Raw genomic sequence first — 26962 nt, 5'->3', positions numbered from 1 at the left:
TTATAAGAGACTTCTCGAAGATTATGAAATTAATAGTAAAACTTATAGTTAAGAAAGTAATATTTGATTAATTATCGGTTTATTAGAAAGCCTTTTATTTACTAAAGATAGCTATTATAAGAGCTTTGATTTTACGCTATTTCGATAGATCGAAAAATATTATACTCGAAATAAACTTCTCTAATTATATTAACGATAGTATTCTATCTTAGTATAATAACGACGAAGTCTTATACTTAATAGCTTTCTATAATAAGAACTTTATCTTAGCTAAGTATAACTATTAGATCTATAATAAGAAGTTACTAGCTATTATTCGCTATTTAGAATACTAGCGTCTTAAGTTAAAATATATTAATATCTCTATTAAGATCTTTACGAATTATAAGAGCTTAATATACTTTACTAAAGAAAGGAATTTAAATCGTTACTAAACCCGCTATTTAAATATATTATTCAAATTTAATATTAAAATTATCTATCGTCTAGGGCCTTAGAATATTAAAGCTAATATACTTATATATATAGCTAATTCTAAGTCGAATAGTTTAGAGGATAAACGCTTAAAGTAATAATATTAGATAATACTTACGTCTAATTACTTAAAACTTAATAATAAAAACGTTAAAATTTATATTATTAACGACTTTATCTTTTATAGAATAGTCTAGAAAAATAAGATTAATAAGTTTTATAATGAAATTCGAAAGACGATTACGAAAGATAAGAATAAACTCCGCGGAGTTATACTTAATAAGTGCTTTATAGAGAATAGAATATTTTATTATAAGAATCGCTTATAGATATTAGAAGATTTATATATCGACGTTATTCGCGAAGTATATAATTAATTCTTATATAAATATCTCGGCGTAACTCGTATTTATAAGCTACTTAAGCGAGAATATTATTAATAAGATATAAAAGCTATCGTTACTATCTATATTCGAAACTACTACGTCTACTATAGATTTAAAATTCCTCGTAATTAAGAATATAGCTTATTATAATCTCTATTAATTTCTTAAAAGCGATAATAGAATATCTCGATAGACTTCGTAATAAATTTATCTATATCTAATAAATATAACGCTATCTAGATAGCGATAGATCGACTTACTAAGAAATAATACTACGTTATATATTTTAATATAGATAAAGAAATTATAATCGAAAAGATAATTAATATATTATTTAAGAAGATCTTTCGCTTATATAATTTATCGATATTAATAATTTCGAATAGAGGCCCTTAATTTATATCGATAATATAGAAAGTCTTTTATAAATAACTTAAAATTAAGACTAAGCTATCGATAGCCTTTTACCCCGAAATCGATAAATAGATTAAATGGGCTAATTAGAATATGAAACGCTATCTTCGAATATACTATAATTATATATAGAACGATTAATCTAGATAGTTATCTATTATCGAGTTCGCTAATAATAATATTACTTTCGTAGCGATAAGTATCTTATTATTCTTTACGAATAAGGGCTTTTATCTTCGAATAAGTTTTAGCTTAGATATTATCGACTATAATATTATTTATAAACGTCTCGACGTTATTTAAGTAAAAGATATTATTAAATATATATAATAAATTCTTAATTATATTCGAAATAATATAAATCGCGTTTAAAAGACTATAATAATTTAGATTAATAAGCGACGCTAGAAGATTACTTTTAAAGTAGATAATATAATCTTTCTTAGTAGTAAAAATATTATCTTAAATCGATTATCTCGAAAACTAAATAATAAGAGGTATAGCTTATTTAAAGTAATAGATCTTATAGAAACCTCGTATCGCTTAAAGCTTTTAGTGAGTATAAAGATTTATAATATATTTCACCTTAATCTCTTAAGCCTCGTATTAATAAACTTCTTATCTAAATAGATTAATCCTCTATCGAAGTACGTTATTATTAAAAGCCGAATCGAATAGATAATAAAGAAGATTATCGCCTTTAAATTTATTAATAATCGTTTTAAGTATTAAATAAAATAAGAGAGTTTTAATAAGAATCTTAAATAATATAACTCGAATAATAGCGAATTTGAAAATTGTTAAGATATAATTAACGATTTCTATAAGTAATATTTATAAGTAGTTTACTAAGCTCGATAATATCTCGAATATCGCGTTTTTAAACGAATTAAAATCGTTCGATATTTTATAACGACTTTATTTTCTTCGCGTTTATAATTCGATTTTTTAGATCTATATTACTTTATAATAGTCTTATTTTAAATTTATTAAGCTATCTCCTCTTATTAATATAATTCTTAATATATTTTAAAACTATATTAGATTATATACGAATCTTATTATTATTATTATTAAATATAATTAATATCGACTAGATAACTTATTATAGAAAAATTTATATTAAATTAATTTAATATTAAATTAAAGTTTAACGTCTACGACTTAGTTTAATTCGAGATCTCTTAATTAATTAACTCGTACTATTCTATTAATATTCTTTACGCTAAAATATTAACTCGAAAATTACTATTATTTATTAAAATACTTATATTTACTACTCGCTTATTATTATATCGATTTCTTTTAGATTAAAACTTCTATACTTATTATATCTCTAACTAGCGATAACGCTAACGCGAAGATTAAGATATAAGCTCTCGCTATTTATACTATCGTCGAAGAAGATCGTAATATTAAAAATCTCGAATATTAAAAGTTCTTTATTATTTTATTAATTTTTAAGCGAGCGTATATATATATTATTTTTACTACTCTTCTACTTATTAATTATAAGAATATAATTCTATAAGAGAAGAGAGATAGTATTACGATCGTATTCTATATCTCTCTTAATATATTATTTAATTCTATAGTCTATTAAGGTCTAGCGTATCTTAATAAAGTTATCTACTATTATCTAATATCTTTTATCTATATAGCTATTTAATATCTAGTTATCTTATTTAATATATCTATATTAATATTACATCTATATCGATTCTAATAAATATTCGATAAAAACTTAGAAAATCGAATTCTAAGATAGCGACTCTCGCTTATTTAATCGAAAGTTTATTTATTATATAATTTACGCTTAAGCTAGACTCTATCTTAGATATATTATAATACTACTTTTATATCTTTTTATTAAAATATCTAAAATTCTTAATTATTCTATTATAATCGATTTAATTATAATAAATTCTATAACTCTTAGAGTTATCGCTATTTATATATATATAATATATATAACTAATTATATTCTATTATTAATTATATTAATAAAATCTTTATTAATATTATCTCGCTAGATATAAAATTCTCTTTTACCTCTCAATTATAATTAATATCGAGAAGCCTTAAATCGATAGTCGAGTTATTTTTATATATACTTATCTCGCTAAGTAAGTTCTTACTAAAAAGACGTAGTTTACTAAAGAAAGACGACTAAAAGAAATAACTTAAGAATTACCTCGATTAGATATTCGCTAATATCTTATTTATAATTATCGTCTATAATATTAAAATAAGCTATTTATTACGAATTTAGTATACTTTAGAGAATTCTTATTATTTAGATAGAGATTTACGCTCTTTTAATATTACGATTTACGATAAGATATATTTTTCGTAATAATAATAGTAATATCGATTCGATTTCGAGTATAACTCGAATAGTCTAAATAGATTACTTAACTATACTCGAATTTAATAAAGACTTATAACTTTTATATCTTTTTTAGCTACGCACTAGATTATAAGTAGCTTACGAGGTTATACTCGAGAAGTTTCTAAATATAATATAAGTATAGGCTAGCGTATAGAAATATACGCCATTTTTCGAACTATGTAATTGTTACGGATTTAGTATACTTTAGAAGATTCTTACTATTTAGATAGAGGTTTACGCTCTTTTAGCGTAACGATTTACGATAAGATACGCTTTTCTATAATACTATTAAGATTTTAATTAGTTACTATTAAGTAAATCTTATTTTAATATTACTATAATACTCGAAATATTATTTAAAGATCTTTAAAAGTAGAAGAATATTAAGACGTAATCGCTTTAATAGTTTATAGCGAGAGTATAATAGATTCTTATAGAATTAAATAAAGCGTATCGACTATAAAGCGCGATATCTCTAATTCTTTTAATCTTATAATCTAGTAATAGCCGAATTATTCTTATAACTATATCGCGTTGAAATTTTAAGACTTAACTAATCTCGGGAAGGCTAGTTACTATAAGATATATTCGCTAATTTTCTAATTTTGAGAGTTTAACCTCGTTATATACGAGGTAAAAAATAGTTTCTAGAGAATAAAAGTTCTAGATTTATCGAATATCGACTTTTAGAAGTAATATAATTTTATACTCTAAAGCTTTTATTAAAGTAAGACTAAATAATTTATTCGATAATCGAATCTCGATATATATATATCGAGATATATACTTCGAAAGAGTTTTTATAATATATCTTATATTCTATAAAGATCTCTAAGATAAAAAGTTTCGAATAATCGAGTAAGAGTAACGTATTACGCTCTAAGTCGACTTTATAAGAATCGCTAATTAGAGTAAAGCCCTCGAATTAATTCTTTTTAAAGCCGCGAGAACGCGGTCTTAAGAGAGGGAATAGTTATTAGGGCGTAATCGTCTTAATAGTCTATAGCGAAGATATAGTAGACTCTTATAGAGTTAAATAGAGCGTATCGACTATAAAGCGCGATATTCTCGATTCTTTTAATCTATAACTTAGTAATAGTCGAATTATTCTTATATAGAATAACGATCGTCTAATAAGACTAAACGTAAAATTCTCGAAATACTTTATTTCATTTTTATTAGATCTTATCTTAAAGTATAATAACGACTAAAGAAGAATTTATAATCTTTTCTTTTTACGATTATACTTCGTTAATTATTATATTTATAAGATTTACGAAGTACTCGAGTATACTATATTAGATAATACTATTAATATCTTACTCGTCTAAAATAAGAATATAATTATAATTAAATAGAATCTTATTAACGTATTTAAATATATCTCTATAGTCGAGTCGAACTTTTAGCTATTAGATTTCTTTTAAAACGACTTTTATTATATTAATAGATTTTTATTATTTAATCTATATATCGCGTCTTTTATTTTCGATCTATTCGCTAAGACTCTTTATTAAATACTTATTATCGTTCTATTTTAAAGTATTATATTCTACTATCTAGACGATTTCTTCGCTATTCTTTCGCTTAACGACGATATAAATTAATTTAATAACGACTTTAATATCGTTTATAATAATTATAATTTAAAGATAAATTATACTAAGAATAAGAAAGATATTTAAATTAAATTTTTAAGAATTAAGTTTAATAGCGAGAAGATAAAGGTTAGACTCTCTTTCGATAAGTTAAAATAAATAAGAAAATTAATAAAAGCCCTTTTAAATAGGCGAAGTATTTCTTATAACGAGCTTAAGTTAACGATAGATCTACTATTCTTCTTCGTTAAAGTAATAATCTCTAATAAAGCTTTTCTAAGAAGACTTTACTTTATATTATTTAAAAAATAAGAATATTATTATATTACCGCTATAATTATAATAAATCTACGCTAGTAAAATATCTTTTTATCTAAATAGAATAAGATATAATTACTTCGCCGTATAGTTATACGCTATTACTATTTTATATAAATAAACGCTTTTAATAAGTATAGAATAGAAGAGTATATCCTCGAGGATATCGTTACTTATCTTAAACTAGATAATATATTTAATATATACTTCGTTATTCGCTATCGTAAGAAGAATATTTAATTTAAAAAAATATTTATCGTTTTTATAATTATTTGTAAATAACTATCTCGTTTATATTAATTATATCTTATACTCTATTATAATAATAACGTCGTTATCGAAGATATTAATAATAGTTTTATACGTAGATTAATTATAATATCGCTTAGATAAATAGTTATATTATTCGCTTAATACGATATTATTTATAATATAATTTAAATTCTTATTAAGTAGAATACTTTAGTCGATTTACTCTCTCGCTTTAAATTTAATAAAATTACTAATTTATATTTATAGCTAAACGCTTTTAATCTACGTAGAAATTATTAAATCGCGATTTATCTAAATTATAATATAAGAAAGCTCTCTTAAATTATAATATTATAAGATATCTCTAATAGAGTCTAGCTAATAAGATAAGAAATAGCTATTAAACGATAAAGATCTTTTATATCGAGTTTTATATTCTATTAAGAATTATCGCATTTCTCGCTATTATTTAATTACTTATTAATTAAATAATACGTCTAATCGATTATTATATTTAGATTAAATTTATTAAGATCTATCTTATAGATATCCGTTTAGTCTATATAAATATAGAATTTAAGAATCTCGAGATTTTTTATTATTTACTATTATAGCGAGTAATTATTAATATTTATAGACTACGTAATAAGATTAATATTAAAAAACGTTATTTAATTATATGAGATCTATTACTCTATATTCTTACTTAATTTAATAAAACTTCTTTAAAGAAAGTTACTTTATATACTTTCTTTTATCTTATATTTACGATATTTCTTTATATAAGCGAATTTATATAATTCTAAGCTAAATTCGAGAATAGTAACTTCGAACGATAATATATTATAAGACGTTTAATTACGCTATATAGTTACTATATAAAGCTATTACTATTATTCTTAAAGATAAACTTATTTAAAAGAGAGATTACGTTATTTATTATCGCTATAAATAATAATATCTATCTTATTTATTTACTATAAAACTTATTTACTCGCTTCTCTATTAATAGATTATCGTCGTTATTTAATTCGAATAAGATCTTTATAAGATAATACGTTATCGCTATATTACGTAGTACTTTATATATACTTAATTATTTAAGCTATTACTTAGAATACTCTTTTTATAGAAGAGTCGCTATCTTCGCGAGAGACGTCGATTTAATTAATAATAAGATTTAACTACTTAATCGTTAGAAGTCTAACTTATATTACTTATATATTAAAATATATCTAATCTATATTCTCGTTATATTACGTTATCTTTAACGTCTTTATATAATTTAGAGCTAATAGATTCTTATTAAATATAAATTATTTATTTTAGAAGTTTTTTTAAAACTAAGCTATATAATAGATTACTATTTATATACTATTAGATTTTAGAACTTAGTTAATTATTATTTAAAACTTATTTATATATATAGTTTTTATAGAATATTACGCGAGATAGTATTAATCGCTATAGCTTAATTAAGAATTAATAAGAATATAATATACTTATAATAGAATAATCGAGATTATTATATTAGAAGAGTCTTAAATAAATCGTATTCCTTCTATTTTTTACTCTTTATTCTTATTTCTCTTATTATAAAAAGAGGTTTTTTAGACTTTTCTCACTTACTCGCGCTTTATTTTTTTAATATTTTCTTATATTTAAACTTTAAATCTTTTATCTTATATAGAGAAAGTTTTTCTAGAATTAAATTATATAGTAAATCGCTATCTATATACTACTAGGCCTTAAGACCCAGCTAATTATCATTTAGAACTTATTTATGCGTGTAGTTTTTATGGGACGTTACGCGAGACAGCACTAGAGCATCATAAAGCGTCTAAATACATCGTTGTGCCAGCCCAGACTTCTAGGCTTTTCCCGAGCTTGTTCTCAAAGCAATGCATTCATTTTTCCGTCTCCCTCTACTCCTCCATGTCATCTCAGTCGTCGTTGGTGGGGTCATCCCATATCTTTGGACCGTTGATCCCACATCACTAGAGCCAGATAGGAATCTCACCGAAGTGATTCCATCAGCCAACAACACTGCCCTCACCCAACCTTCACATGCGAACCTTTCCGACCACATCTCCTTCGTAGATGTCATCTACGACGGCGTCAAGCTAGTACGCTCTCGTTACAGCCGTGCAGTGTTTCGCGAAGCCAAAGCAGCTTCAATTGTTGGCCCTACGACCGATCCGCATTACCTCACCGATATGCGTTTGGTCTTTAGCATAACGCAGGGAGACTACCGCTCTGTCTACCTCGAAATGACTGCAACATGGCCCCGGTGGGGAGAGCCACGACTGACTACTAATTTTCCACCAGGGGACTATGGGGTGTTGCCGTCAAGGTTTGGCATGGATATTGTAGACGCAGATCGTCGGATGAAAGCCGCGGGCTTCGGACAGCGGTATAACGCCGTGGATATCAGATGGCCTGCCTGGTTCCCGGAAGAGTGGCAGCAGGCTTTGTATTTCTTTCAGATGGATGATGTCGGCCTGGACTTTGTGACTGTGGGAGCGAGGGATGGGCGAGTCATCCCATTTGATCATGCTCTGGACGCAGCTGAAATAGAGTGAATACTGTTCCTTCGAAAATCCCGGAATGGTTTTGCTGTGGCCCTTTCTCTGATAAAAGAACCATCGAATTAGTCTAGAGTTGGATCAAGCTCTTCAGAGCTGTCATCGCTTGATTTCATTTCGTGCAAGATGAGCGTAATCGTGCTCTGCTCGCCATCAAATGGAAGAAGCACGATGCCCTCGCGCATGCACCTTCCAATCAAAAGCAAGGGATCCGCAATTTCCAGACAAAGAATCTTTACCCTCGCACGAATCTAGGTTTATGGTTTTAGCGTTCGCGCTGACTGTTGACGAGGATTCTGAAACTGATCTCCCCGAAGACGAAGGTGATACCGTCCTCGTATGTAGCGTGGACCACCCTGTGGCCGTCTGTTGCGCTATCCAATCGGAACCATTATTCAGGTCATCCACCGAGGAAGCATTACCCAAAGATCCAAATTGGCCGAGAAAAGGCGTAATGGGTATCCCTTCTATCACGTAATCTGTGAACTGAATTTGGTTGAAAAGCGAACCAGGCGTACAGAGGTAGATATCAGCAGCCACGCTTCCCATGCTCACTGGACCACTTAGCATCCGAGGTCTGATTCTAGGTGTGCAATTGCTTCCTTCCTTATAAGAAAATGAAAGGGAAAAATTGATCTATCAACGCACATTGAAAAGGTGTGTAGCCCCCTTGTGGATTGTTCGGGTTAAGGCAGTCGATAAGTGGCCTAGCTTGATCGATGACCATTCTCCAGCTTGCAACGAATTGAGATCTGGAAACTCCTCCTTGTGCGAGGCCGTGGGTTACAAGAGCGACGTTGCAGGATTCTGTGAGACCATCGTAATCAGAGATACCATTATAATGTACAGTGCAGAAGAGATACTTTGACTGGCTCCGAATCAGAGGCTTTGAAGCGGCACCTTTCAAGTCTTCAGCATTTGCACTTAAATGTACTTACTATGCTTCCAGGGTTTAGGCAGCTGGACGATTGCATGGGGACGATACCCATTGTTTAGAGCACCAAACGGAGTCCGAAGATACTGTGGCTCCGCAAAAACTCGAATCTGCTGAGAGCCTGGATCCGAGGGGCTTTTTTGGGCATACGGAATCCAACTCAGAGCTTGAATACAGTCCTGAAGATCTGGAGTGCCGTAGACAGAGGCACTGCACTCGGCAGAAAGAACGAGAGGATAATACAGAGCCCACAAGAACACTCCTAAGAGATTGAATCGGACAGAACTGAATTTGGAAGACATTGAGAGACTTGTAAATCGAAAAGTGACTACCTTATAAACTCATCGCGCCATGTTATGAGAAGGAGTTTTTGAGCCAAGCGCTAGAGGGCACCTTGTATCCGAAGAACTGAGACATAGCAACCATCGGTGGTAACGCCTAGATGTCTCGTTTTGGACCCCGTCGGCTCTGCGCCAATGACAAAATGCGAAATGATGGAAGCTGCGCTTATATACATCTAATCACGTTGACGTGTTTGCCATTCCTGGAACTCTGGCGGCTCACCATGCCGTGGGCACCTCAATGCATTCCAAAACAGTGACAGCTTTTGACCATCTTACACTGCCACTGATATCAGTCATTCTCCAGTCCACAACACCCGGCCAGAAGCGCAATCGTGATGCGATGGTTGCGCCGATCTTATCTTTTTGCTTTTTTAGTAGAGCTGTTGTCTCTTTTCTTCCCCGCATCCCAAGCATTTTCAACGCCAACCTGCAACGATATCTACGGCAGTCCAACACAAGCAGACTGTACAGCAGCTCTTGCTAGCTTACCGCGTGATACCGCAGTCCATTATTTTGTAGAGCAGCAGATGCGAACCGCACCGCCGGTCGCGAATTGGATACCGTTTGTAGATCATGGGGAACGGGGTCCGCAGTTGATCGTACAGCTACCCAAATGGTGGTCTCGTGGTGAGTCCGATTTTTTCCATCAATAGGTCCTACAATTGATTTTAGCGGACCGATGCACTGATAGGAAGGCAGGGACCTGCAACGTCCTAATCATGGGCTACGTAAATTTCAACTCCGTGCCGATCCAGCTGGTTTCGAGCGCTGCCTCATCATGGTTCAATCTCTTGGGCGCAGGATCCCGAATTATCTCGAGGTGTCTGCTCACCGGACGGGGCGGCGGATGGGTTGTTCAAAATGGTATGCAAAAGTTCTCTTAGAGGTTCATGGCTAGTTTCATGTGGAAGATATCTTGATCTTTCTGTGGGAAGAGGGCGCCCCCTTTGAAAACATCATGATGAACAATATGAACGCAGAATTTCCACCCCAGATCAATCCTTTATTCCCGCTATTTGTGCTGCAGAATAGTTCTTTGACATCGAGTCTCGGTATAGTAAATAGCACGCTTGTTGAAGGTATCACGGACGTATAGAAAGCGGGGAAAGGGCTTAGTTTTAGTAAAGAAGGGAGTTCTGGATATCCACATCTACGACGATCGAAAAGATGCCATGGTAGTCGCGTAGATTGGGTGGAGATGTTCATCTACCGGCGAAAGTACGAAACATATGGTTTGTAGCTGAACGAGGCAACCACCAAATCGGTTGCAGTGAAGTGATCATTCTTGCCGCTCTCGTGGTTCTTCCACATTCATGACCTGAAAGCATGGGATGTTTGCCCTGTCTGAAGGCTCATTTTCAGGCCATGGTGCCAGATTCGGCTGTTGGAGAAGCAAATTCTGAAGTATTTGATTAATGATTACGAGTACAGAGTAATCATCGATAATGTCTTGCTGTCATACGCTAATGTTCGCGACAACTGCAATTCAAGAGCCTTGTTCCGCCAATTTTTTTTGGCTTCGTACGGACTGGGTCTAGGAACTTTTAAGGGTGACTCTCCCGCCCGGCTGACATCGGCCATTGTAAAATCTCAGCCTTGCGACAACATGCCTTGTGTAAGAATCAGCCGAATGACCTAGACGATTCGGAGCCTGTGTGGTGATCGCGGCCCTTCAGTCATGATTGCAGTGACCGGCGATGCACTGGCCATGCCAGATAGTAGTTGAGCGGTGTATCCATTACATTTGTCCCCATTACCATGTGAAGCAACCGCTAACCTACAGTACAGCTCTGAGTGCATACGACGCCAGACTTGATTACATACAATCTCGTGATAAGAGATGAAGGGAAGACAGGGAGGCAGCAGCATCCAACCTTGAGGGTTGTTTAGGCGCTATATAGCCGCCCGGTCTCGGACTTGTGGATCGATCGAAGCTGTTCATGACTGACCTAGGCGGCTGTCCGTTTGCAGCTCTGTACTATTGAGGGTCAACATCAGTGTGACGTGTGGAGGTGAAATCGCAAGACCATTGGATGACGATGACGTTGTACTACTACCTGATACTGCAGGACTGAGTGAGTCAGTGGGCGGATTTTCGTTGCCAACAACTTTGTCCCGGGCGACGGAAAGCCGCTTTGACGCTGCCGGGTCAGATGTCCACCCCCGCCGCGTCCAACAGTTGTTCTGGACACAATCTCTTACGAGAAGGCGTTGGGCAGCACCGTTATATCTTTCTAACAATGATTGTTGTTTCTTTGACAAAACTACAGACGTCTCCAACCCCTTGGGAGGCTGTGTATCTGCTGTGGCCGAACGCATAGGAGGGTGCTTCTGTCTCAGATTACTTGCCCCGGAGTGCGCAGAGGGTGTTGAACAAAGTCACTCCACTCTGTGATAACAATGATCGTGATGCATCATATCTATTCCCAGCTCTTGATGATGAACAGAAGTGACCACCCCATCGCGAGCTTTGTAGACATAGTGATTACGCTTGAAGAGATCCGTCCCAGGAGGTTGGAATACCATAACAAGTTCAGTTGGCGCTCGTGGTACGTACAATCGGGGGCCTATTCTCTCTATTCCGGACGACTATTCAAGTTGCGAGACATGGTCCGGGAGCAGAACGCACTAAAAGCCACTCCAAGTCATTTTATCGTTGGAGCTTTCGGCTTGGAGAAGTATGGCAGACTCCCAAATCTCCATAGGCTCCCGGACGCACCCAGCGCCACAAACAATAGTATGATATGCAATCAGTGATTGCCAACATTTCGATCCAACAAGCCTCCTCGAACTGGTTGTGTCAGTGGCGAATTAAAAAATGATAGAAGTAGATGTGCATACCTGTGGTTGCTGGTACGCGGAAGTGGAGAGTGTGACAGCCCGGAATATGGGGTCTAGGTGCCCGAGGTTTCGAAGGATCCTTTAAAGTGAAAGCATCTTTCGGACTGGAATACCTTGTAATCAGATCACAAGATGAGCACAACTTGTCTGGTTAAGACTCGCTACGGGCCAAATAATATGTAATCTCCATCAGTCGCCCCCAACACGTGCCCCGCCATCGAAAGGCCCACGCGGAAGATTGCGACAATTTGAGCGAATGAAACTGACATGTTCGTCGTGAAAGTTCTTTGAATGAACGAGATCGCCGTGTAATTCTGGAGAAAACGTAGGATAAAAGATTTCGGAAGGGTAAATGCTCGGATATCGCGACTAATGGTATGAATCCACAAATACCTTATGACTGAGGTCATCTTAGCTCGGTAGGACCTCAGTGTGCACGCTGCTCTCTGGTACCCGATGGCCTTGGCCCTAGATAATCGAGGGGTCACTTGACAAAGCTCACATTGAGGCCACCTTCTGGGCGTTCCACTTCTTCCGACGTCAAAGCTTCAATGTTATCAAGCGTGAGATTGGAACAGTCATCCAGCCACCTTGAAATTCCGGATGAGCAAGCGTAACGATCTAGAATTCTACGAGAACAATGCGTATTATCTATGGCGCGCCGAAAATCGCATTGGGCCATGCTAAAACTGCTAGTGTAATGCATTTCGATCCATCTGGCCAAACCTTGACCGAGATCTGACAGATAATTCGTTGCAAGATTCAACACACCACTTCTTGTCGACATCGATTTCGTGCTGCCTCCGCAGCTACTGCCGAGGAGACCTCCTGCAACCGCCGACGCTCGAATGGTTGCAGGTGACTTGAGGTCATCAAGCAAGGCAAAGAGGCCGGGTCATTGGTCTTAGGCAATAAAAAGGGTGTGATAGAAGCACTGGAGCTCTTGCTTGTTATGGAGGAACGACTGACCGCGTTCCACTCATGTCACAATCTAGATATCAGATTTTGATGAGCTAGAGGGAAAGATGTGAAGGGCAATTCCAGTCTTTTTACATCAGTTCATTGGTGGGTGGTAGTACCAAGAGAAGTCTGCTTCAGCAAACATCTCAATAGCTCGACGACAGCGATAAAGACTGATTGTCAGGCTGTGGGAGGAGGTCTCTCGGTAATTGGTGGTAGACTTGATACCCCAATCGTCGAGGATCTGTTCTTGAACCAAATCCGTATAGAAGCGCCCACATTCTCTTTTGTTCTTGAACCAAACCCGTGTGGCATAGCACGAAAGCAAGGAAGCGTCCACACGTTCTCTTGACAGGGCTGGGGGGAATTGCCGGACCGTAGTCGATATTGCCGAGCAATCAGAAAGATTGGCCAGCCCAGACTCTGGGTATATCAGCCTTGTGAGCAACCGTATCTACAAGCCTCGGGATCAAGTCCGCAGCTCTTCTCGCAAGTAAATACCGTATAGAGATTTGACACTCTGACTCAAAGGAAGAAGGGTGGACGATATGTTGATCCAAATGCACAGTATGGCCCAACACGGTAACCGCTTGACGGTCAGTTTTTGGTTCCTGTTTCTTTTTTTTTTCTGCCTCGTCCGATAGTCCGAGATAGAGTTGGTGTGTACAACAGACACGGTTAGATGGTGACCCTTATACAACGAGAAAGGGGGTGCCTCGGCCTACCTAGGCGGCATTACTTTTAGTCTCGCGTGGGGATCATCCCCGCTTATGGACCCTGCGCCGGCGGGCCCGCCAAGCCTGTGACGCCCGAGGTGCCACACCCTATACGGGCTTAAAGTACTGAGATGAGGGGGCCTAGCCGGGCCCAATTACCTTAGAGCTTCCCCCCTCCCGCGATCCCGCTGGCAAGTCTTTGGCCTATAAGATTCAGCCGTTTGTGCACGTTTAATAAAGACAGGCTGCCCGTCTTCCATACCTTGACTGCCACTATTCAAATCATTTCCACCGCAGCTCGCCTTTTTCCTCTTGGCATCTCTGTGGCTTTGCAACATCACCTCGTCTCGTGCACGGAGAGATTGACACATCCAGGAAGGTGCTCTCTGGCCTTCTCCACCGACTGGAACTAGTCTCCACCAGCTCGACCGTATACCACCATACCATCATGTCTCAACCCTCACTTGGCACCTTGGCGACAAGCTCTGGTGCACATATAAGAAGTCCTCTACGCCCTTGCTTGATCCGGTCTACTGTCCTCAGCCTACCATCTTTCGACCTCCACAGACTGCTGCTCCTTCCTCTACCTCCACCAACATCTTCGCATCCCAGTCGCAATCATGAAGTGGGAAGAGGAAGGCTACACTCGCAAGGATGAGTTTGGGAACATGATCTCCATCGTACGTACCGCTCGCTGCCCCACGCGTTCTCCGTGACGTGGACTATGTCTTGGTCTGACTTATCACGCAGGAGGAGTATGAGGAATCCCAGAGGCCGACTGGCGCAAGCCGTGTCATGACCCGGGGAGATCTCAAGCTATATGCCATCTGCGGGTGAGATCCATGTTGCAGAATCAAGAACAAGCCGCTGACACGCTGACAGTGTCGGTTTCTTCCTTGACTCCTACGACCTCTTCATCATCAACTTGGTGACCCCAATATGGACCTACGAATACTGGGGTGGTCTGGCCCATCCACCCAAGAAGACCCCCACATACCCTCTCCTCCTTCGCGGCGCCGTCAACGCGGCTGCCAACATCGGCAACATTATTGGTCAACTCTCTTTCGGATTCCTTGGTGATGCCTTCGGCAGGAAATTTGTGTATGGGAAAGAGATGATCATCATGATCGTTGGTGTCATACTGGTCATCAGCTTGCCGAATAACTTGAAGGGTCCCACCAGGAATAAGTTCTGGTATCTCTTCGGCATGAGAGTGCTGATGGGCATCGGTATTGGTGGAGACTACCCAATGTCCGCGTCGATTGTTGCGGAACGTTCCTCGCTACGCAACCGTGGACGTATGCTGGGCTGGATCTTCTCGAATCAAGGCTGGGTAAGTCTGAAGCCACGTTGGCCGAGAAGGCTATGAGAAACTATTGCTGATAGAGTGTCTGTGGACAGGGAACACTCGCAGGCTCAATCGTCACGCTCATCGTTCTCGGCTGCTTCGGCAAAGCCCTAAAGCACGGAGAGTACAACCAACTCGACGCCGTCTGGCGAATCCAGATTGGAGTAGCCCTGGTACCAGCCTTCGCCACTCTTTACCAGCGCCTGACCATGCCCGAAAGCAAGAAATACCTACAATCTGGGGAGCTCAGCATGCTCAAATCGTCATCACTCTCTTCTTCAGCCACGACCATGGATTACACCGGCAAGGGTGCCAAAGCGCACACCACGGATGCTGACTCAAACGATGTCTCGTCCCAAGACAGAAATGCATCAATCGTCGAAGCCCACGTTGCGCCACCGACTCGAGACGTGCAGTTGAAGACATTCATGGTCTACTTCAGCGAGTGGAGACATCTGAAGCAGCTTGTTGGCACAGCATCATGCTGGTTCCTTGTCGACGTCGCCTTTTACGGTCTCAATCTCAACCAGTCCGTGCTTCTGGCTGCGATCGGTTTCTCCAAAGGCAAAACCGAATATGACACGCTCCTCAAGAACGCCTATGGAAATCTGATAATCGCTGCGGCCGGCTACGTGCCTGGGTACTTCCTTACGATCTATTTTATTGAGATTCTTGGTCGTCGCTGGATTCAGATCCAAGGTTTCCTTGTCTGCGCGCTCATGTTTGGTATCATCGCCGGCGACTATAATCATCTGGGGACAGCTGGAAAATTCGTCTGCTTCACAATCGCCCAGGTAAGCCAAACGTTCTTCCCAGCAGGAGTAGAAGCACAGTTCTGATTGCGCGTCCGTAGATGTTCTTCAACTTCGGTCCCAACGCCACCACCTTCATTATCCCCGGAGAACTCTACCCCTCCCGCGTACGCGGTTTCGCCCACGGAGTCAGTGCCGCCGTCGGGAAACTCGGTGCCATTCTATCCGGTGTACTGTTCAACTACCTGAGCACCAAGATCGGCGTAGCAAACGTCCTCTGGATCTTCTTCGCTTGCAACGTCGCAGGTGCCATTTCCACGTTCTTCCTGGTGCCTGAGACTAAAGGTGTGGATGCGGATGCCTTGGATTTCAAGGAGTGCCAGGAGAAGGTTGCAAGGAGTCACGCAATGTAATGCCATCTAATGAGGTAGTAGCACGATCCATGATTTGTCGAGCCAGATTCATTTTACTTCCTGTTAGTACAGACAGTTCCAACAGGGACCCTTTCCGGAGAAACATAGTCCAGGCCAACTTTCAGAGCACCCTCACAGCAATTAATGTCCACGCGCCGACTGTATAGCCAAGTGATGTCTTCTCGTCGTAGAACCCCCTCCTAGTTCTTACTCGGATTGTTGTTGGCGCAGAATATCTTGCAATTTTGACACCCCAAAAGGGACGCAGCTATGCCCACGCAGGATGCCCACCTTTATGAAACAGGCCTTCCGGCAATGTCATTATTGCACAACAACACTCAAATTCTGTACTGAAGCATTGCGGTAGTATACCCCATGCGGAGCTCGCGATCGCTTTTGAAGTGCTTCCTCGGGAATAACAAAGCGAAAGGCATTTCGAGGTGGGGACATAGACAGTGCAGACGCACTCAAAGACATGAATAATTCGAGCAGGAGCACGGGAGGAGACTATAGAGTACAGTCCGAGATGGCAAGTATCGCGTTGTGTATATGAAGAGTACGCCAGCAATGAAGCTCTTGAATGGCTTTTCGCCAGTATCTTTTCTTGGTGAAGACAAGCCCGCCTCCCGGGATAACCCGCTATCGAAGTCCTCGCCAGACTTCACCCACACACCCCTGTGTAAAGACAGCTACAGCTTCTGCCGCGCGATGCTATCACTAGCGCTCTTCCTCAAGAGCAAAAGGCCCTTCAAAATCGTCAGCAGTGGAAAGTCCACACATGAACGGAAACCCTCTACGAACCTCCTGCGCACACGTTGCTAGCAAAATGCCATCTCGACTGAACATGCGCGAATGCACCATAATCCTCCCACTGCTCGCCCAAGGAGTTTCGCACTCCACATAAACCCACTCATCCACTCGCGCCGCATCCACATTGACGATATGGATACTGTGGTTGATAGTAGTCATGGCCTTGAGATCCCTCGCCAAACGCTCACTCGGAGATTTCTCCGTCTTGAGGTCGAATCCCAGTCCGTAGATGCGGGGCGCTGAGTCTAGGAGGAAGATATCGGAGAGGGCGACGAGGCCGAGGACGTTTTGCATATTACCCTTTTCCGTTGAGACTGGGCCATCTGCGCGGAGCCAGTGTCGTGCGAGCTTTGATTCGGCTGCTGGGGAGGGGCCTGGAGAATTCAGGATAAATCTGCCCAGAATATGTCTTGCCTCACACACACCTTTGGCAACGATTGGCAGCGCATATCCCTTGATTGTAGGGTTGGGGTCCCCACGAACGTATCGAACCTCATCACAACAGGGACTGCGTGCTCCACAACCGCTGCCCCTCGTCCCGCGACCGACGCCCTCTTGGCGAAACCAACTGTCGTCAACGCAATGGTCTTGCCATCCTGCTCGACCTTGACTTGTCTGGTAGCGAAGGTCTTTCCATCGTTAAGATTCTCCACGCGATAAGTAGCACGTTTCGTCACCGTACCATTGCCGAGGAAGTGGGTTTGGACGCTGTGAGTATGGAAGCCTCGTGGGACTGTCCGGTATGAAGCTGCAACACATTGAGGCATGAGCAAGGCGCCAGGGACGATGCCCCAATTGTTGAAGCTCCACATGGGCTGGACGTTGACATAGTATCCCTACGGAAAGGGTTTGAAATGCGTTATGAAAAGACAGCTTCGGTTGGGGGAAACATGACCAGATCAACTCACCTCTGAAGAAGGTTCCACCTCGAGTTCTTTCATGAAGTCTGAGCGTGTCAATTCTCCCTCGGTTCCCTGGTTTCCCATGATTTCAGTAAAGTCTCCAACGCAAACAGAAAACGTTTCAGGAGTGGAGAGATTGAAATAATCTGCCTGGGTCGAGGACACGTAGTACAGTGGGCGTAAGTACAGGAGCTTTATCATGTATCGAAGAAAAATATAGTAGAATCTCTGACAAAGACTGCAGCGCTTGGTATATATAGACGAGCTGACTCGTCAGCACTAACCAAGCTTACGAGCCAAAAGATGATTTGCAGAGAAGGTCTGGATGCCAGACATAGCGGACTAACTACAAAGGCGAAGATTTTCTCAAAGGCTTCTCGAAAGCGGGTATCTAAACGCTTGAATTGAGGGAATGCGAATGCACTTGGCCAACTATGACAAGATTGGAGGATTGGCGGAGTTGAAACGAAGCTAGCCGACTATAGTTAGACCGCAGACTACAACAGTGGCCTTGGCAGGCTTCGCGATCTCGAAATTCGGCTCTTACTGATGATGGATGCATGAGGGTATTGTAACGTTGCTGTCAACATACATGTTTTTCAAGCGAGACACACGCGCGCGTCCTTCTTGTCGTCAACAGACTATACGCTGATCCCCCAGTAGCTACCGTCTCGGAATGGGCTATCACTCTCAGCTCTATCAAACTCCCAACCTCCGTTGACCGTGCTTCAGATCGCTAAGACTGCGCCTCGATACTCCTCCAGCGGATAGCAAGGCTGAACGAACTGTGGAGCTGTACTCCGGAAATGTACAATTGGATAAGCGCCCTGCCAAGTACCCTATATCTGATCCTAGACCTGTTAGGCAGCTGAAACTCTCTGAACTCTCTGAGCTCTCAGCAAGAGAGTCCTGCTTGTGATTACCTCGGCCTAAGAAAGAGGTACCATTCCGAAAAGCTGCATATGTCTCAAGGCCTGGAGTTCATACCGAGCAACTTCCCAGGTAGCTCCAAGGGCGAGTAAATTACTGAACATTATGAGATGAAGTCAAGGAAGAAATTGGCTTCATATGTATGGGTTATTCAGGACCAATGTAACAAGCTTGACACCAGGAAGGTGATTTGAAGAGGGTGCTACAGCACACGCCGGATATATGGAAAGGAAACACAGTTATTATTGACGAAAAGAGACATTGATTGGCGTGTCGGAGCAAACGAACATGGCGGGTTTTTGAGAAGAGGACGCGCAATGACAACACGGCACGGGGTGGCAATACGTTGCTACGCGGCCATTCTCAATGTGCATGGGCTACTCTCCTACCCCGGATCGCTGAGTGGATTCATCCACAAAGCGGTGTTTGGCAAGGAATGCGTAGGTGCTTGAGCAACAAATGCTCATCACCTGTCTCTTTGTTTCTTGAACATGAACGATAATTGCTCTGCCGTCTATCTGGAAGCACCTCCCACCTCGAAAAGTTCTCCTGGGGCATGAAACAGACCTCGGCACTCTCACTGTACCCGCCTATGCCACCAGCCTATTTTAGAGGTTCTTGGAAACGCTTCGACCGCGAATACCTCGCCACTCATGCAGTGTAGCCGCCTAGCCGCAGCCGGAAAGCAGATGCCATTTAGGGTATCTACACTCCGTCCGAGTGGGCCATTTGATCTTATGTTCCAGAGTCCCTCTTACGCGGGCGCATATTGAAAGATGGTGGGTCCGGGTGTTACTGTCATCCGAATGCCTGGCAGACTGCTGTTGTTCGAATACTGTACACCGCCACCGTGTGCAAGCCACTGATTTTGAATACCCAATGCACGGAGAGGAATTATGCCCGAAAGGTTCCAGGAATCTGAACGAAAGACCAATCCTACGTAAGCCGAGGTTGTGATGTTGATAAGACCCAGAAAGGTATCTCGATGACTGGTATACCGCATTGCTTCGGCCGAGGCTTCTACATGTTATCTGACTGTACATCTCCAAAGATGTATTTCCATATCCTGGTAAGCTGACCACCGACTCGGCTTGGCAGTCCCACAAAATGCGCAAGCCATCAGGATATGAGTTAAAAGGAGGCACTTGCCCCTCCGATTCCATTTACCAGAGCCAAACGAAGCCACTTCCAATATACTGTGCTGAGAGTAATCGACGCCGATAATGGCCTATACCCTTCTTATCCAGTTGGCTGAAGCCATTCTGCTCTTCTTTTCCTATGCTATGGCAGCTCCACTTGAGCAAAGGTGTAGGTGTCCTACAAGATTTGCTGCAAATGCCCCTAGACAATCTTAACTAATAACATGAAACAACAGCTATCGATCTCGCCACGTTCACGGACCTACAGCTCTTCGAACAATTCGCTGCGGCTTCTTACTGCAAGAGCAATAACAATGTCACTGCCGACGGCAACAAGCTCACATGTCCGAGCCATAATTGCCCTCTTGTCGAAGCCGACGACGTGACCACTGTGTACGAGTTTCAGAAGTATGCCAGAAGACTCTTGATTCCCTCCATCCAGCCCCTCTGTCCCGCGCCTCACCGTAAACCCTTCGGCGCTAACTATACTTCTCCCTCGAACAGCTCCGGACTTCTAACAGGCGTGACTGGCTACATAGCCGTCGACCATACCCTCGGACTTACGATCCTTGCATTTCGCGGCTCCCATTCCTTCCGCAACTGGGCCGCTGATCTCGACTTTGCGCTTATCCCTACCGACGTCTGTCCTCAATGCTTCTGCCACCAAGGCTTGTGCGTAGGCTCTCTGATTGCTCCCTTCTCGATCTATATTCCTCTTAGAACACCATTACCATTTCAAAAGAGAAGATACTGAAACCCAGCAACAGCTACAACAGCTGGCTCGAAGCGCGCTCCGGCGTTCTCGCGGCCATCAAAACCACCGCGTCCACCTACCCCAACAACCGCGTCGTCGTAGTCGGGCACAGCCTCGGCGGCGCCATCGCCGACATCGCCGCCGCCGAGATCAGAAAGGCGGGCACCGACGCCGATCTCTACACGTACGGCGCACCGCGCATCGCCGGACCCGCGCTGAGTGATTACATCACGAAGCAGAACAAGGGGGGCAATTTCCGAGTGACGCATTACGACGACCCGGTGCCGCGGCTGCCGCCTCGCGCGTTGGGGTACGTGCACATCAGTCCGGAATACTACATCGATACCGTGACTGGGGTCGTTCCGACGGCGGAGGACATCACCGTCCTGAGCGGGGATGTAAATCTGTTGGGGAATACGGGGAATGATCGTAACAGGACGGATGTAGCGGCGCATTCGTGGTATTTTAATAGGGTCAGCGCGTGTAGCCCGAAAGGGTTCGAGTTTAGAAAGAGAAGGGATTTGTCACGATAGGTCGGTAGCGCTGGGGTCGATGGATGGAGAGATAGGAAGGCGTCTTGGCAGGATTTATGGGACACTGCTCGCGCGTTTGATCAAGGGCAGAATCATCAATGGCGACTCACAGTCAGCGTCGCTTCCGATGTTGTAGGTCTAGCGGTTGTTTTGCTTAGATTAGAAAGTACCTTGGAGATACATGTCCCTCAAGACCAATCAGCCGACCATCTTATAATGCAACAGCACGTGACAGAACCTCCACCACTCGTAGCATGATATTACTACCCAGTGCCGACGGCCCAACATAACCCGTCAAACCGCCTCCAGGAGCGCCATTCTATCCAATAAGAAGCATTGCCGTGCTGTGGGATTCGAGCTATGAACGGCTCTTTGACGTCAGTTGGAACGAGCCGGGAAGACAGGCGCTTCTGCCAATGCCACCAATGTCCCGGTCGGTCTAGTTAGCTTCGGGACTGAAAAGCGTGTCGCGTGGCAGGCGGCAGTTAAAAAAACATTCGCAATTCTGACACTGGCCGTACCATTCCTCTTTTGGGCATCCCAGACTCTCTGCATAATATGATGATGTTACCTCAATGTCCCGTATCAAATCGGCTGTGAACGTATGCTTCGCGGACCAGATAAGCGAGAGCTGTCAGGAGTTCTTCTCGCCTGTGCTTGTGTAGTGGTGACCTGTAATATCTTACAGGCGTCGTCATGTCTCGCTTCGGGGGCCAGCTTCGCCGGCCAAAATTTTGGGCATTTTCCTTGCAAGATTAATCGATGACTTTGTATCGGCTCGAGTTGTCAACTGCGACTTCGAGAGTGCCCACAGTCAAGAGATTTGAGGACTGTCAAGACTTTTGGCGACACAACGTGTACAACCATGAGACCATGGCGGCTTCTGGCCCTCGCCAGCAGCCTTCCTGGAGCGGCCGGCCCTAACACAGGTCGCAGGAGAAGACATGAGCAGCAATAAAAACCGCGATAAAGTTGATCCCCTTCGCACATCATTCCATCTCTTCCATTATCGAATCTCCTCAGCTAAGCTCCCTATTCGTGCACAAAGATCCAAGAGACTGCTTCCCCAAGGTGAGCGAGTATGTGCGAATTGGGCAACCCCATCGTGGCGCATTGTTCTAAATAACATCATGTTTCGGCGGAGCAACTTCCGTACCTTGACTTCCAAGATCTGCTATCTTCGATATCTCTTCCTTTGCGGGGGGCGCACCAACATGGGCCGACGATTTCGGCGCTCCTGGTGCTTTTGGTATGGCTGCATTCTTTGCACCAGGTTCCTCCACCTGTGTGTTCTCAGCCTTTTCTATCTGCTTGAGTATCCATCCAATGGTAGCATCTCTCACTCGCTCGAGCTTTTCAAGCGTGGCTAGTGGCAAAGTGGAATAATCCGTTCTCTTCGCCGGAGTACTTTCCCCACTTGGTGCGGACGACGGCTGCTGACTCTTCCCGGCAAGCAAGTCTCTCAACACTGTAATACTTTGGTCTCTTTCCGGGAGGGTCTGTATCAGCCTTTCCTTTTGGGCCTCATCTTCTCGTACCTTTGCCTTCTTGGCGGACCTTTCCCTGTCTTGTGCCCATTGCATGATGGCATCGCGGGCAGCATTCTTGATGTGGTCAAAGCGCATAGGACCAAGCATGACGCCACCGTACCACCTGGCTACTACCACTGCGCCTTCTACATCCGTTTCGATGAGGACCTTCTCCACAGCCTTGCCACCATACTTCTCGCCGTCATCATCATGACCGGTGTCCAAAAGACGCTGCACGTTGAGCGAACGCTGACTGCTAGGCTTTCTCCATGCGGCAATGCGATGGCTTGCACTCTTGAACTCGGTGTGTGCTTGTAGCTCCTTGGCCGCGAGAGTGGGGGAGTAAAATGCGAGGAATGTGGAAGATCGATCTTCAATGGGGGAAGATTTAAAGATAAGGGGAGGTGATGCCGGCGATACAGATCTACCTCGTTTCTGAGACATCGAGGTTTTTCGGCAATAGTAATGTGAGCAAAGGGTGAAAGATTGTGCCTTGAGCCAATGAGGCTACCGCCTGGTGCCGCTAAGGTGTAAGGTACGGTGGTACCTTAGTAAATAAAAAGCACCGTAACACCATTGTACCAGCGCCATTAGGAATCGAACCTAATACGAACTAAATACCCCCAACAACACCTTAGTTGTAGTACTTCGCCTATGCTCAATGGAGATTAGCATGTACTCTAGAGCCAAGAAATGATTTCCCTCCAATTGTTGGTTCATGATTATTGAAGAACAGCCAACGTAGCTGACGATGATGTATCTTTCCTTAGTTATGCACCAAATACTTTATGGTTCTATGATGTTTCTAGTATCAATGCCAATCTCAAAAATCGATTTTGTAATGTATAATATAAAAGGTACTTTACTCTACTAGCAGTTTGAAATTACAGTTCGCGGGTGCGTACTCTGATGCACGGCCGTCAACCCCCTACTCCGTTACGCGGTACATATGGGGCTTAAAGAATTCAGGTAGACTCTACTAGACTACTACACTATTATATAAGGTTCACTAATATAATTTCAATTTTCAAAATTTCTTAAAGTTTAAGAATCTTATACTCCGTTATATAATTTAAGTCTTTAGTGATTTAATTATAAAGTACTATTATCAAAGGACGAATTTCTGAAATTTCACTGATTGAGTTTTAGACCGTGCATTACGAGCTAACAGGCATTAACGGGTATATGTGAGTAGCGCCGACAAAGATGTTGGTACTCTGTTTCACATTCGCGTCCATCTTCCAAAAACACTGCAAGTACAGCAGAGAAAGAAACGAATTACCTGCTGCATCGCCTATTTACCCTCATCTCACTGTCAACACGAAATAAAGGATGAGCGAAAGCTATCTGTCTTTGTCATAAGGGAATGTAGTAGGCACAGAATATGGAAAAGCATGTAGTTGGTAGCTATCTATGTAGGATGTGAAGCCATGTACTACTCCGATTAGGCAAGTGCACACCCAAGAAGGGTTTATGTGTTCCAACGTCTGTTGGATGGCGGAATGAGCCAGCCCTTTCGACTCTCTTTCATTTCTTTCTTAACTGCACTTCTCCGTGCGCGTGTCCTTGATCACTACGCAGTCCCGACTCTTGTCATTTGCTTCCGAATATGTTCCTGTCGTGGAAAATATTGTGCCAAACCCTTGCGGCGGTCACTGTCGTACAAGCATCTCAATCTTCATCCGAGACAAAAGACCGAAACGGCTTCAATCGCCGGGTTATTCGCCCCCGAGGATTGAATGCTACGACTGCAGAAAGCGAGGCTGCAATCGTCAGCTTGACCACTTCCTCCCATGGCTCAAGCGTTTCCGCTTATCCACTTCAACATGTCGAGCTCAATCTCTTGACAGCTCCGGTTGTGCAGGACTGTGACAGCGGAAACGGAGAACCCGTCACCCAAGATTGTTCTTGTTCCACGAAACAATTAGCTGCTCAGGCGATAAGCGATGCCATCACAATGGTGCAGGCGGTCCAGGAAGTCTGGAACGATGTTGTGAATCAGCCGATCCTAGAGCGATACATGGGTGCAGCTGGACCACCGTCGTGTCTGACTTCAGAGGCTTCAACCTTGATTAACGGTGAGTTTCTCAAGCAGGTGGCAGGATGTGGGCACTCATCGCGAACAGCAACCCTGGCAAACCTAGCCAAAGTACAAGAATACCAATGGCTACCATACGACACCCGCTGGCTAAATGACTATTCGGGCAGCCATTCCCAACCTTTTGTCTATTGTGCAACTGGTGTCCCGCCTCCGCAATCCGCTGTCACGGTGGAGTGCCAGGAGAATGGCCCCATTGGTTGGGCATACACTTCGCACAGTGAAGCGGTATGTCAGCCTTCACTCCGAACTCCTTTTACCTAAATTGAATCCAATGTGCTCTGGACAGGGTTATTCCTCTTTCATTGGATTCTGCAACAATACTTTGGCGCAGCAAGACTTCATCTCCAGGGCTGCGATGCTCGAACAGCTAAAAGCCGGTCAAGTAAGCCTGTCAGACGAGCGGCTAGGTGCGAATTACGGAAGAGCCGCTTTAAGTCTACTCGTGCAGCTTGTACCTTTAATCAATAGCCAGAGTGCAAGTATGGAGATCTTTCGTCCGATCCCTTATTTGAGACTAACCGCTGACATCCTCAACCTTCAGTACAGTTATTCGGCTATGAAAATGTTCTACTCTTGGCTGCGGATGACGGCTGCAACCCAAATACACGTAATTTCATAAGCCTGAACAATGGTATGAGCTTCAACGACCGCCGTCACCGCAAACCACACATACTAATCTGGCTTCTTTAGCGGATAACTGGGCGCTGTGGATCACCAGTAAGCGGTCCGCCTTCCTCACACTCCCAATTCAGAACTAACCCATCCCCCTTTTTTAGCTCTATACTTTACCATTGAAACGAATTCGACTCCCACCACCCCTCTCCTCCCAGTAGCCAGCTCCAACTGCAACGGCCATGACTCCTTCTGCAAAAGTTTCGTTTCGCCGGGGGACTGCCAGACCGCCGCCAGCAGATACGGCAACGACACCATGTACTCGCAGTACACTTCCCATTGGTTCAACTCTGAAGATTGGGAAGGGTGCACCGCCATCTTCCAGTGTGCGAACGGGTACCCGGCTGGCGGGATCTCGGGCGCCGAGATACAGGACTACTTCGCGGAGATCTACACCTCGACCGCGGATGGGGGTGCGGGTTGTGGGAAATGTGGGAGCGTATATTTGAGCAATGGGTGCGAGTTCACGTTCAATGAGTGCGGTTATCTGAGTTGTCAGACTTGTAACGGGAAGGATTGCACTCATCCATGAGGCTTCGACTCTGTCCTTTATATAGATTTCGAAGAAGAACTGGCTGATGAGAACGATATTATCCTAATAGATCAGATAACACCGCAGACGTCACGTCCCAGGCCAAAGTAGGCGGGATCGCCAGTAAACGTCTCCGATCCCAAACGAGTTTCCGATGGTGTAATGTAGAGCTCAATAGTACACTCCAAAGGGTGCAGCATACCTAGACGTTCGGCTCAAGTGGATAGCGAGTTCAAGCGCAATGGCTAGGATGACTACAAAAGCTACATGAATAGCATTGGGACTAATCTCCCATTCACGCCAAAACATCTTTGATGGGCATCCATGATGCAG

At 42.3% G+C, this 26962-nt stretch overlaps 7 protein-coding genes across 7 annotated transcripts; 4 read left to right on the top strand and 3 right to left on the bottom strand.

Annotated features, from left to right (window-relative positions):
• Positions 1-7735: 7735 nt before the first annotated feature.
• On the top strand, positions 7736-8416 carry HO173_006812 (uncharacterized protein; the record flags this gene model as incomplete). The annotated part of the gene is made up of 1 exon (XM_037308718.1): positions 7736-8416. The coding sequence occupies one exon, from the start codon at positions 7736-7738 to the stop codon at positions 8414-8416; it is 681 nt and encodes a 226-aa protein (XP_037164561.1).
• A 68-nt stretch (positions 8417-8484) lies between these two features.
• Positions 8485-9655, bottom strand: HO173_006811 (uncharacterized protein; the record flags this gene model as incomplete). The annotated part of the gene is made up of 4 exons (XM_037308717.1): positions 8485-8670; positions 8750-8973; positions 9068-9226; positions 9358-9655. 4 exons carry the CDS (start codon positions 9653-9655, stop codon positions 8485-8487), a joined length of 867 nt encoding a protein of 288 aa, XP_037164560.1.
• Positions 9656-14834: 5179 nt separating this feature from the next.
• On the top strand, positions 14835-16727 carry HO173_006810 (uncharacterized protein; the record flags this gene model as incomplete). Its single annotated transcript, XM_037308716.1, has 5 exons — positions 14835-14894; positions 14965-15047; positions 15097-15547; positions 15616-16356; positions 16416-16727. The coding sequence occupies 5 exons, from the start codon at positions 14835-14837 to the stop codon at positions 16725-16727; spliced, it is 1647 nt and encodes a 548-aa protein (XP_037164559.1).
• A 689-nt stretch (positions 16728-17416) lies between these two features.
• On the bottom strand, positions 17417-18523 carry HO173_006809 (uncharacterized protein; the record flags this gene model as incomplete). Its single annotated transcript, XM_037308715.1, has 4 exons — positions 17417-17473; positions 17529-17911; positions 17959-18373; positions 18446-18523. The coding sequence occupies 4 exons, from the start codon at positions 18521-18523 to the stop codon at positions 17417-17419; spliced, it is 933 nt and encodes a 310-aa protein (XP_037164558.1).
• Positions 18524-20592: 2069 nt separating this feature from the next.
• HO173_006808 (uncharacterized protein) lies at positions 20593-21795 on the top strand (the record flags this gene model as incomplete). The annotated part of the gene is made up of 4 exons (XM_037308714.1): positions 20593-20677; positions 20745-20916; positions 21013-21180; positions 21276-21795. 4 exons carry the CDS (start codon positions 20593-20595, stop codon positions 21793-21795), a joined length of 945 nt encoding a protein of 314 aa, XP_037164557.1.
• A 1118-nt stretch (positions 21796-22913) lies between these two features.
• HO173_006807 (uncharacterized protein) lies at positions 22914-23768 on the bottom strand (the record flags this gene model as incomplete). The annotated part of the gene is made up of 1 exon (XM_037308713.1): positions 22914-23768. The coding sequence occupies one exon, from the start codon at positions 23766-23768 to the stop codon at positions 22914-22916; it is 855 nt and encodes a 284-aa protein (XP_037164556.1).
• Positions 23769-24933: 1165 nt separating this feature from the next.
• Positions 24934-26629, top strand: HO173_006806 (uncharacterized protein; the record flags this gene model as incomplete). Its single annotated transcript, XM_037308712.1, has 5 exons — positions 24934-25650; positions 25712-25904; positions 25967-26056; positions 26116-26142; positions 26202-26629. The coding sequence occupies 5 exons, from the start codon at positions 24934-24936 to the stop codon at positions 26627-26629; spliced, it is 1455 nt and encodes a 484-aa protein (XP_037164555.1).
• Positions 26630-26962: the final 333 nt, after the last annotated feature.

Source organism: Letharia columbiana, assembly GCF_014066305.1.
Source record: "Letharia columbiana isolate WasteWater2 chromosome Unknown Sc0000020_s0, whole genome shotgun sequence".
Taxonomy (NCBI): domain Eukaryota; kingdom Fungi; phylum Ascomycota; class Lecanoromycetes; order Lecanorales; family Parmeliaceae; genus Letharia; species Letharia columbiana.
The sequence above is the reverse complement of the archived record's forward strand: the minus strand, read 5'-3'. Positions and strand labels throughout refer to the sequence as shown.